The sequence below is a fragment of the Molothrus ater genome, chromosome 6, assembly GCF_012460135.2.
Source record: "Molothrus ater isolate BHLD 08-10-18 breed brown headed cowbird chromosome 6, BPBGC_Mater_1.1, whole genome shotgun sequence".
Classification (NCBI taxonomy): domain Eukaryota; kingdom Metazoa; phylum Chordata; class Aves; order Passeriformes; family Icteridae; genus Molothrus; species Molothrus ater.
In genome coordinates, this window is record NC_050483.2 from 8,779,672 (window position 1) to 8,791,528 (window position 11,857).

The 11,857-nt window shown below is 52.4% G+C and overlaps 2 protein-coding genes across 3 annotated transcripts; both read left to right on the forward strand.

The window, feature by feature from the left end:
- The first annotated feature begins 2,095 nt into the window (after window positions 1–2,095).
- On the forward strand, window positions 2,096–4,837 carry LOC118687051 (mas-related G-protein coupled receptor member A8-like). Of its 2 annotated transcripts, none has more exons than XM_036383727.2 (2): window positions 2,096–2,427; window positions 2,663–4,837. In XM_036383727.2, exon 2 carries the CDS (start codon window positions 2,774–2,776, stop codon window positions 3,710–3,712), a length of 939 nt encoding a protein of 312 aa, XP_036239620.1. In that variant the 5' UTR covers window positions 2,096–2,427; window positions 2,663–2,773; the 3' UTR covers window positions 3,713–4,837. The 2 variants fall into 2 exon arrangements, with proteins under 2 accessions (XP_036239620.1, XP_036239621.1); XM_036383728.2 differs by having other exon boundaries at window positions 2,736–4,837.
- Window positions 4,838–8,402: 3,565 nt separating this feature from the next.
- Window positions 8,403–9,373, forward strand: LOC118686994 (mas-related G-protein coupled receptor member H-like). The gene has a single exon (XM_036383634.1). It carries the CDS (start codon window positions 8,450–8,452, stop codon window positions 9,371–9,373), a length of 924 nt encoding a protein of 307 aa, XP_036239527.1. The 5' UTR covers window positions 8,403–8,449.
- Window positions 9,374–11,857: the final 2,484 nt, after the last annotated feature.

Consider the following 11,857-nt stretch of genomic DNA (forward strand, 5'->3'; position numbering starts at 1 on the left):
AGCACAGGCAGGGCTGAGGGACAGGACAGAAGGCAAGTAGGATGTGGGAGCCTGGTCTGGGGTGCCTGGCACAAAAGCCAGGGAGATACCTCCTTCCTGGCTGTGGACAGGACACAGCTGGAGGAGGAAAACAAGTGGAGAAGGAAGGAATTGCCCATGGAGATATCAGAGAGCAAATGGCTTTGGGATGGATCTGAGCTGGACTCTCAGGTGTCAGTTGATGTCACTGAGCTGATGGATTCCTTCAGCAGGACACTCGTTTCAATATTCCCTCCCTTTTCCCACACTGTTTATAGCTTTCACTTCCCTACAGACCTCAGTTCTGCCCCCAAAATCAATAACCAGGTTCCACCCAATGAGGGGGCCCTGATTAAGGTGGAAGAGAAGAGTCTGACCTTGTTTCCTCTGGCAGCCTGGAGAACTTCCCCGCAGTGCACTGCCCTCAGCTCCCAGCCTCCAGCTGCTGTCCCTGGGCCGGGATCTGCAGGAGCTTCCCTGGAATGGTCCCTTGGGAAAGGGGAGCGCGGCCCGCGGGGTGAGCCCGAGCGGCGCCCGGCGCGGGCTCTGTCCCAGCTCCTGCCACAGCCCCTGCTCTCCGTGCTGCCTCGTGTTCCCCAGGGCTCTCACACACAGGCAGCTGCCTCAGAGCTGCCACGGCCTCAGGCCTCTGCTCCTCAGCTGCTCTTCACTCTGCCCGGGAAATGAGCAACAGCAGAGAGCCCCAGCAACCACACCTGTGCCCAAAGTGCTTTGTCTCCATCTCAGCTTCTATTCGATTTTATAGCAACCTCAACCCCAAAATCTTGTCTTTTGAACTGCATGAACTTGCTCCCTCTCCTTCCTATGTTGGATACTAAGGACTCTGCAATAAAATGTTCTGTTAAACATTGATTACTGGTTCAAATCTAGTTTTCCCCCTGGTATATCACAATATCAGTGGTACTTCACCTTCACCACACTAAGAGGATTCAGCAATAATAAATTCTGTGTGTGAGCTGGAGCACTGGCACACAGCAGAGGGATGATTTAGCATGTCAGCAGTGGCATTTCTTCTGAGAAGAGGCAAATCCATGCTGCTCTCCGGGCATTAATCCTTAGAAAGTTGCAGGTTTCATCTGAGTCATCCTCTACACTCCCCTGGCAGTCTGACAGCAGCCTACAGTGAATTCCAAGGAATTCCTAGAAAGCTGAGGTGAGATGATTCCCACCCAGACTGACATGTGCCTCAGGGATCTGGGATGCTCCTCCTGGAAACTGCTGGCCCTGGGACCAGAGCTGTCAGCTCTCTTCCTGCTGACACCGTGTTTGTGTCCCCAGCTATGGCATCTCACATCCCCTTACCAGCCCAATCCTTTCAAGGGCAAACACTTCATCATCCAGGAGCTGATGGGGCTCCAGGACAGTTGGAGAGGGACTTTGGACAAGGGCATGGAGTGACAGGACAAGGGGGAATGGCTTCCCACTGACAGAGGGTGGGGTCAGATTGGATATTAGGGAAAAATCCTTCCCTGTGAGGGTGATGAGGCCCTGGCACAGGTTGCCCAGAGGGATGGGGTCAGGTAAAAACAAACACAAGTGCTCCCATGTCTGAGGTGGAGAAGGATGAGCTCTAATGAAGGGATGGAATGGGAATCACAGAACCCCAAAATCTGGGCCCTAATACCTTTCATTGCGTCATCAAGGTGATTGGCAGTAATCAGGGTGGGCTCTAAGTGCTGCTGACCTGGCTGCAAGCAACTGAGTGCTGTCCTTCCCTTGGGCTGTGTGAGCCTGCATTGCAATGACAGGAATGGGAATTCTCAGCTCAGTTTGCTTTCTTGGGGCCAGGGAAGGTTTTGGCAATGATCCCAGACCTCTTCCCAGAATGGGAGGTGTTTCTGAGAAGCCCCCAGATGCTTGCACAGTGCTGTGAGCACTTCCAGCACTGCCAGCAGCATTCCAGCACCACCAGCCCCACCAGCAGCTCTCTGCTGCTGGAGGGACAGTGACCCCTCAGGGAAGATAAATGAGGAATGGTAGAAACCTGCAGAGAGAGGAGAAGCATTTGGAGAATGTCCCATTTGGAAAAGAGTTTCTAATCAGGAGGAAATGAGGAGCCATTCAAAGAAATCTGCATGTAGAGCTACTTCCGCTATGGCAGGAATATGGTCAAGACAAAAAACTCACAGGAAGGGAAATTCTGACGTAGCCAAAGATTAAATTTCTGACTCTCCCACCAAGCCTTGCAAAACAACACCAAGACAGGGCACGGAGAGGAGCCAGCAGGACGGGAATGGGGATCTCCTGGTGACCTGGGCACTTTCTCCTTCATGTCCCTGACCTGCCAGGAGCCGCTTTAGCACATGGATCCCAAAGGAGCAAGAGGTACCAGGAAGCGCCGCTGATCTGCACAGAGCCCTTTGCCTGCTGCTGCCCCACAGGGAACAGGTCAGTGGAATGTTTGCCTTCCTCCCTACCCCACCTTCCTCTCCTGCAGCAGCTGCTCTGTTCCTGACACCCTCTCCCGGTGACCCCAGGGCCCTCCCCAGCTCCCCCCTCCTCTGCCCTGCACTTCCCTTCTGCATCTCCTGGTGAACATCCCAACCCTTTCCCAATCCACCATTTCCACTGCCCTCCTCCCCTGCACATCTCACTCTTCCCCACTGAATCCTTCCCACTGCAGGCAGCTGCTGAGGAGCTGCATGGTCCATCCCTGGATTCTCCAAGCACTCACTGCCCATCCACCCTGACCACAGCCAGGGGCCACATCCCACTGCCTGCCCAGCGTCCATCCATGGAGGTGACCACTGTGTCCCCATCTCCTGCCTCACCCACTGAAGGAGACGATCTGTGTGAGACAGATGTCACCACTGTGGCCATACACAGTGTGACCCTGCTCATCTGCCTCTCTGGGCTGGCTGGGAATGGGGCTGTGCTCTGGTTCACTGGGTCCCGCTGGTTGTCCAGGAAGAGAACCAACCGTTACATCCTCATCCTGACTTTTTTGGACTTCCTCTTTCTTCTGTTTCTGGTCCCCTTCACCCTGCTCTTCCTGCTGGAGGTCGTGTCCTGTTCTATCATCATGCCCTTGTGGTTTGTGACGTTGCTTTTCGAGGTGCCACTGGTGTCATACAACTTGTGGCTATACACACTGACATTCATCAGCATCAAGAGGTGCAGGTCCATCCACTGCCCACTCTGGCACTGCTGCCACCATCCCCAGCAGCTGTTGAAGGTGATGCATTGGGGTCTGCTGGGCATCTTCTTCATGGCTTTCATTACTATCTTTGCCACCATGATTTCTCTGTGCGGAATCCAGCGATCTAAACACTGCTGGATGTCTCTGTTCTCCATGTATGCCTTCAACCTACTCTTCTGTGCTCCCTTCGTGTTCATTTCCAGCATAATCCTCTTCATTAAGGTCAAGTCTGGCTCTGATCAGCAGCAACGCAATAAGCTCAACATTGTTATCTGCATCATTGTGCTCTTCACTCTGCCCCGCAGCCTCTGCAACTTAGTCCAGCAGTTCGGTTATGCCGCTTTGCCCTCCCCGGTGTCTTTCCTACTTAACTGCATCCACACCAGCATCAACCCCATCATTTGCTTCTTGGTAGGGAGGTGCTGGAGGCCCTGCTCCATGGGGTCCCTCTGGCTCTCCCTCCAGAGGGTCTTTGAGGAGACAGAAGAAAACACTGCCCACAGCCATGATCCTGCCATGGACACAGTGCTCTGAGCCTGTTGAATCTTCCCGCTGCACTGCTGAGGGACTCTGGGACTCTGGCTGAGGGACTCCTTAATTCACCTGATGAATAAATATCTAACGTGTCACCCTCCCTCTGCTGGTGCATCACCCACCCCCTTTCCAGTGACAGGAATATGAGATTTGTCTTTACAAACAAGCTGTGTGTCTGCTGGTACATACAACTAGCACGGGGAGATAAAAGAAACAATGGGAAGGATTCCACTGATTGATGAATGGAAAAAGATATTTCCATTTTCAAATAAACTTTGGGTTTGCTGATAAATGAAATTAGACATTGAAAGATGAAAGAAACAATGGGGAAGAAAAAACCCTAAATTGTGTAAGAATTTAAAATTGAAAGGGTGGGTTATACATTAGAGGGAAAGCTTTGGTATCAGGTGTATTGGGGAGTCTGTACCTCTCAAGTATCTCAGCCAATGAGGAAAGAGAGAAGGGAAATACGGCCAGGAAATTAGGATAAAAAGGGAGGCTGTGCCCTCCAAAACTTTGAGAGATCCCAGGGTAATGCCCCATGGCCTCTCCCTTTATTCCAATAAAGTCAAAGGACTCCTCAGTCACTTTTTGGACACAAACCTCTAATGTTTGTGGATTAATTTTCCTAAAACCAGGCTGCACAGGGATCTCAGAAAGTCTCATTAGGCCTCAGCCTGGAGGAGCAGCCCCTGGGCTCAGCTCCTGTGGCGCTGATCAGAAACACCCTCTGCTCCCGGGAGCTGCTGCTGTCCAACGGCCTCCTGGGCTTTTATCAACAGCCTTGGAAATTACTGGACTGCCCTGGATGCCACAGCATCCCTGCTCTGCCACTGTCACAGGAAGCTGCCGGCCCCAAGCGTGGCCAGGGTGAAGCATTGCTGGGAGTGATGCCCATCCCTTGGGGCCCTGGGAGCAGCGGCCCCAAAGGAGACCCTTGGAGCTCTCCTGGGCCCAGCAGCGCTGAGCAGGAGCTCCCTGGCACCGGGGCCTCTCCCAGCTGGGATCTCTCCCGTCTGCTGCCCTCGGCTGATCCCCGAACGCCCACGGCTCCTGGGCCCAGCCCCCCAGGGCTCCAGGCCCAGCCCTTGGCACAGGGAGGAGATACAAAGGGATCCACAGGGAGCATTTCACTGCCTGCCAGGGCAATTGCTCACAGGGACCTTGCACTGACTCTGCCTGCCTGGCTGGCTGTGTGCACACACGTCTGCATCTGCTCTGGCAAATGTGCCAGAAATGCTGCTCTCTCAGCTCTCTTAGTGCCTGAGACACCTGACTGGGGCAGGCCTGGAAGCAAGGATCAGGCATAAATAAGGTTAAATGCTGCTAAGTGATATTCCTCTGCTGAATTGCTAAGTTTAAGGTGTAACTGAAGTACTGTTAAGTTGGAGTGCTCTAAAGCTTTTAAGCCATTTTCCTTTTAATCCTTACCCACGCTGTCCTTTTGTAATAAGCCCTTGAATATACACAAACACACAAATAGGGGTAGCACATTGTTTTGCTTAATATTAAACCTTTTTTTTACTGATTTCCTTGCTGGTGCTTTTGTGCCTTCACAAATTCTTCCTCTGCCCTGGCTTTGGCCTCCCTCAGCAGGCTGGGATGGTGCAGCTCCAAGGGGAGAAGGAGTCCGTGCTCCTCAGCACTGCCACCCCCTTCCAGGAGCAGGGTGACATCTGTGTTTGTCACCATGGGCTCCATGGGGCATCAACGCCCTCCCTGTGGCTTCTCTGAGGTCTCTGAGCTGGGGGTGTTCAGCCTGGAGAAGGGAAGGCTTCAGGGAGACCTTAGAGCCCCTTCCAGGGCCTAAAGAGGCTCCAAGAACTGGAGAGGCTTTGGACAAAGGCCTGAAATGACACGACAAGGGAGAATGGCTTCCCACTGCCAGAGAACAGGGTTAGGGGCAATATTGGGAAGAAATTCCTCCCTGTGAGGGTGCAGAGGCCCTGGCACAGGTTCCCAGAGATGCTCTGGCCTCCCCATCTCTGGAGGTGTTCCAGGCCAGGCTGGATGGGGTTTGAAGCAGCCCTGTTTAGTGGAAGGTGTCCCTGCTTGCAAAGGGGTGAGATCAGGAAAAGACAACCACAAGTATTCCCAAGACTGAAGAGGAGGAGGATGAGCTCTGGTGAAGGGCTGGAAGGGACACCACAGCACCCCAACATCTGGACTCTATTGGCTTTTATTGCATCCTCAAGGCTACTGGCAGTAAGAAATGTGGGCTCTGATGCTGATAACCTGCTGCAAGCCTGTCGTGGTTTGGCACTGGCCATTCACTCGCCTTCTCCTGCTCTCAGCTGGGCAGAGGAGAGGGAAACAAAACTTAACAAAGGAGTCATGAGTTGAGATGAAGACTGGGAGAAAAAACACTCCTCGCAAAAAAAACGGGTCAAATTTTCTGGTATCAAGTAAATTTATTAATAACAGATTCAGAAGATGGTAATGAGAATTAAAATAAAGCTTTAAATCAACTTTTTTTCCCTCAGCCCCTCCATCTTTCCCATTGACAGTGCAGGGAGACAGGGCATGGACGTCCTTCACCAGCCTTGAAGCACTGCCAATAAAACACCGTTTACCTGGAAAAAACCTGGCTTATCCATTAAACAAAGAGAGACTGCATATTCTGGGTATAATTAAAACAAACAAAACACGGATATCATTATATAATATCTTGGGGCACTTTGGGGAGTATCTTTAAAAAAATCTTGGATATTATACTGTATAAAAATGCCTGGAAATTGTTGTTTCTTTGGACATATCTATGGCAAATAAATTTCCAAGATGTTCACAATTTTGACTCAAAATTGTTATTAGTCTAACACGATTTCCTGTAAGACTTCAGTGTCTTGGTGTCTGCGGGGACACAGCCATGGCTTGTGCTGCCTGGAGCAACCATGATCCCCAGAGCTGGGCTGGCACGGACACGATGGCCCAGGGGCTCAGCATTCCCCACCCCGAGAGCTCTGTGAGTGTCACAGCAGAGATCTCCCCAGAGATCTTTAATTTTCACTTTTGTCAGCCAGGAGCAAAGGTGTCTCTGCCTTCAGAAATTCTTCCTCTCCACTGCCTGCAGCTGCTCCCTCAGCAGGCTCGGGTGGTGCAGCAGCAAGGAGAGGAGGAGGCCGTGGTCCTCAGCACAGCCACCCCCTTCCAGGAGCAGGGTGACACCTGTGCTTGTCACCATGGGCTCCACGGGGCATCACCCCCCTCCCTGGGGCTTCCCTGAGGTCACCAGCCCCACCACACCGCACACCTTCTCTCCAGCCCCACCACACCGCACACCTTCTCTCCAGCCCCACCACACCCCACACCTTCCCACCACACCTTCTCTCCAGCTCCATCATGTCCCAGCCCTCCCACACCACCCTCCCATCCCACTCCCCATGCAGCCCACTCCCCTCCCGTCCTTCCCATCCCTCCCAGCCCCGTGCCTGAGGCTCCAGTCCCTCCCCACGGGCTGCTCACCCCAGGCTGCCCTGGAAGCTTTTGGGGCCGTGTTTCTCTTGGAGATGCCCCTCCCCAGCTCCATCCCTAGTGTCCAGCCCCCCAGCCTCCTTTGGACACAAACAAGAGGCACTACAGGGATGGCTTGGAGTGCCCAGAGTGAACCTTGTGAAGGCCTTTCATCAATGCCTCCTTTTATTCTCTTCACCTGGTCTGGCCTCTGTTCTAGGGAGCCAGCCCAAGGCTTCAGGCACACAGGGGCTGGAGGGGCCAGGAGGGCTCTGGGTGCCACCAATCCCAAATCTCCCACTGGACAGCAGCAGAGCCCAACAGGCCACACCTGCAGCCAGGGAGTGGCCAGGGACTGGGAACCCATTGGCATGGCATGGCATGGCATGGCATGTGATGGGAACCCATCGGGATGGGATGGGATGGGATGGGATGGGATGGGGTGGGATGGGATGGGATGGGATGGGATGGGATGGGATGGGATGGGATGGGATGGGATGAGGAGTGATGCCAAAATCAGGCGGAATAAAGTTCTATCTGAAGAAGTCCTAACACCACCTAATGTTGTTACCAAGGGAAGTATTAGGCAGCAGGACATGCAGAAGGAGCTCTCATTATTTCTGTGAGTGTTGTGAGATTTTACAACCGTGTGTTTATTCATTATAACCATACATAGACATTAAAAAGTTTTTCTTATCTAAAGAACACCTTAAACATAAAGGTAAATACCATTCTCCTAGAACTAATTTCCCTTCATCCACTTCCTACTGCGAGTCCTCTGATGGCCCCCGAGGTTCATTAAGAGGGGCTTCTAGTGGTTGTATTCACTGAGTGCTGTGATATCTAAGGTGACCCTGCCCTGAACTTTTCCTTTGGCCATGTGCTCTTGCTTCTTGTTACAGAACTTCCCCCAGAAATAATGCCGACCTCCTTATCTGTTTCTGCTCTGGCTCCAGGCACGTCTATCACACAGGGTCCACACCTTCACATATTTTTATCTATTTGCCCAGTTAGTCTTCAGGCAACGTCAGGAGAGTTGAAAATGTTTATTCTATCTTCTTTATCAATCCCCTGTGCACCAGCACACCCTCCCTCCTCCCTCTCCCATCCCACCATACCCACTGGCCTCTTCAGCTTCACGTGTCACTCCTCCCCACTGAATCCTTCCCACTGCAGGCAGCTGCTGAGGAGCCACATGGTCCATCCCTGGATTCTCCGAGCACTGACTGCCCATCCACTCTGACCACAACCAGGGGCCACATCCCACTGCCTGCCCAGCGTCCATCCATGGAGGTGACCACCGTGTCCCCATCTCCTGCCTCACCCACTGAAGGAGATCATCTGTGTGAGACAGATGCCACCACCATGGCCATACACAGTGTGACCCTGCTCATCAGCCTCTGTGGGCTGGCTGGGAACGGGGCTGTCATCGGCCTCCTCCACCTGAAAAGAAGGAACGCTGGCTTCTTTGACCTGGCTGTCATTGACTTCCTCTTCCTCCTCTCTGCGATCCCCTCTGCCCTCCTCATCCTGACTGAGGACATGTCCTGCTCTCCTGTTGTGCCCTTGATGTACATGAACTTTGTTTTTCAGTTGTCATTGGTCTCCTACTACTGGGTGCTGTTCAGGTTGATGAGCAGCATCCCTGTGTGGTATATGCACAACCTCTGCAAGCTGTGCTGCCACTGTGATCTTCCTCTGCGCCTGATGTGGGTGGTGGACACTATCCCATACTGGGCCATCTTGGCTCTCTTCACTGTCAGTCCCACAGTGACATTCTTTTGCCCATCACAAGAGCAGGAGCACTGCCGGGCAGCTCTCATCTCCATGTACATCATCATCCTGCTCCTCTTTGCTGCACCCGTGGTAATTTCTGGCACAATCAATTTCATTCATTCCAAGCGAGGCTCCCAGCAGCAGCAGCAGCCCAAGAGGCATGACATCGTTATTGTCATCACTGTGCTCCTCACTCTAATCATCAGCCTCTGCAATTACCTGCAGCAGCTCGGTTACATCGCTGTGCCCTCCCAGGTTGTCTTCCTGCTCACCTGCATCCACAGCAGCATCAAACCCTTCATCTACTTCTTGGCAGGGAGGGGCTGGAGGCCCTGCTCCAAAAAGTCCCTCCAGCTCTCCCTCCAGAGGGTCTTTGAGGAGGGAGAAGAAAACACTGCCCACAGTGATGATCCGACAATGGACACAGTGGTCTGAGCCTGCTGATCCCTTCCACTGTTCTGCTGAAGGACCCCAGGAGACCCCAAGGAGGCTGAAGGTTTCCTTTAATCTCCTGATTAATCAATATCCACAGGATCCCATCTCTGCGGTGCTGTATTCCTGCAGGACAAGGGAGCAGGAGCATTGCCTTGGGTGATTTTTGTGGGATGCTCTGCAGGGAGCACATTGCAGCATGGCTTTCCTCCTCCCTCCTGGATCCACATGGCTCCAAGCAGTGCAGCTGGGCTCAGTGCTGTTCCCCAGCTCCATTCCCCATGGAATGACCCTCATGGCCTCGGCCCCAGGGAATGAACTCCCTCTCCTTTGGCTCACCAGATGAGTTCCATGGTGTTTTCAGGGAGCTCTTGCCTGCAAAGCATGGGACGCCTTCATCACTGGGGACACAACCAGCACGAGATGGCAGTGATTTCCCACATCCCTGCAGGGCTGGTGCCTCTGGATGGCAAGAGAGGGGTTGGGATCACAGGGAGCATCCTTCCCCTTCTGTCCCGCAGAGCCAGCCGTGCATTCCCAGCTGATGGGAAGGGACACCAGGTAGGGCTGCAGAGCTGTGGAGGGACAGCAACATTCCCTTATCCTTTCCATGGGAATTTGTCACATTCTTCAATTCCAGAATTGAATCCTTCTGAGTAAAGTGCAGGGTCAATAGGGAACTCCACTGAACTCCTGTGCCTGTATCCAGAAAGTACATGGAATATGGAAATTCCCATCACCAGATGCTTGGACCATTTAATTGCACAGAAATTAGGGGGTTGTGCTGCTCTTCTGCAGAATGGGGCCATCCATCCTCTGGTTCCCCAGCATCAGTGTCCAGGGAAGACCTTGAGCCCCTCCATCCTGAGCCTGGCCACCCTCAGGAGGAGCTGCACAGCAGCTTCAGCCACAGTCCAGCCTGCCCTGATCTTTGTCATTCTGGAACCACCCCTCAATCAGATTTGGATTCATGGTTTTTGTTTCTTTCCACTGTGGTAGGTCCCTGCCCCAAAATTTGTAGCATGAACAACATCCAGGCTTCCCTGCAGAGCCTGTCTCTGTTAAACAGTGGCCAAAATGGCTCATTTCCTTCTTTTATCCCATTCCAAAGTCTCTGGCTCGTCTGGGAGCAGGGCAGCCACCTGTCTCATACCTGAGCCCTTCCTAAGGCACGTGCCTGCAATGGCTGGGATGATGTTGGCACTGCCAAGAGCTCCTGATTCCTCCTGGGAGAGACCTGGGCAGCAGCCACAGCTCTTGCTCAGGGGGAAGTTGTCCCTCCTTTTCCCACTGCCTTAAATCCAGGGGAAACCAATGTGCCACTGCTTCTGGAAAGGGAAGTGAAAGGGAAAACCATGTGTGGAGTCAGGCTTTGGAGACACAAATGAGGTTAAACAGCTAAGGAGAATTTATTAACAGAGTTGTTTATAATTAACAGAAGAGACTTTGATATCCAAGAGGGTTTTTTCTCTCCCTGACTCCCATTTCCTGTCCATTGGAAAGACTTTCCATGGTGGAACCTCTTGTCCAGGGAAGAACTCAGCCAGGGTGTTTCTCCCAAGGCAAGTGCAGAAGGACCATTATACTTCCATGCACTTTTTCTGCTTCCCAGCACCTTCCTTGTCTCCAGTGTCAGCCAGGCCACTCCCTACCTGAGCTCCCTTTCAAAAGAGCAAGACTTCAAAGCAAAAGCTTTCCTGGTTGTCCCTGCCCATGGAAGAAGGAGAGATGGAATGAGATGATCTCTACCGTTCCTTCCAACCTGTCCTGGGGTGACTTTATGAGCTGAATTGTGTCCCCATTCATCTGTTTAGCCCAGAAATAGGTTTTGCCCATTTCAGACTGGTTCTTGAGCAAAGAGGGGGAGAGCAGATGCAGCAGGTTGTTTTCAGAAGCTGCGCTCACTCCTCCCCATTCCTGCTCCCAGACCGTGCTGTCTGCAGCACAGACATGCAACACACAGCTCTCCTTTGCTTTTGGTATTTTGTTAACTAGATGAGGCTGAGAAGTTCCCTGGACTGTGGTTTTCCTTTTGCTTGGAACTGTTCAACCTGCTCTGGACTGAAAACCCAGAAGAGCACTGGGAGCTCACACCTGTGGCCCACCGGGGCCTGGGACGCGGCATTTTCCAGCACCAGGGGGACTGATAAGAGACTGAGTGAGCCAAACTACACTCCACAACAAGGACTTGCTGAATTTGCCACCTCTGCAGAACACCAAGGGATTTTATTGTCTAATATTGTTTTCATTTTTTATGCTTGTGAACACTTTGCTTGATAAATAAAGAGGTTTTTCACTTTTCCTTGAGGAAATCTTTTCCCGAATAAGTTGGGGGGGGGGGGGGGCTGCTTGAATTTGTTTACTAGAGGGAGCCCATTCAGAGCCTTCCTCCCAAATTTTCCCTAAAGCAGGACACAACCCAAAGCATTCCATGAGGATTCCTCGTGTCACTCACTACCACTCCAGGCAGGAGTGCCCCTGCTGCAC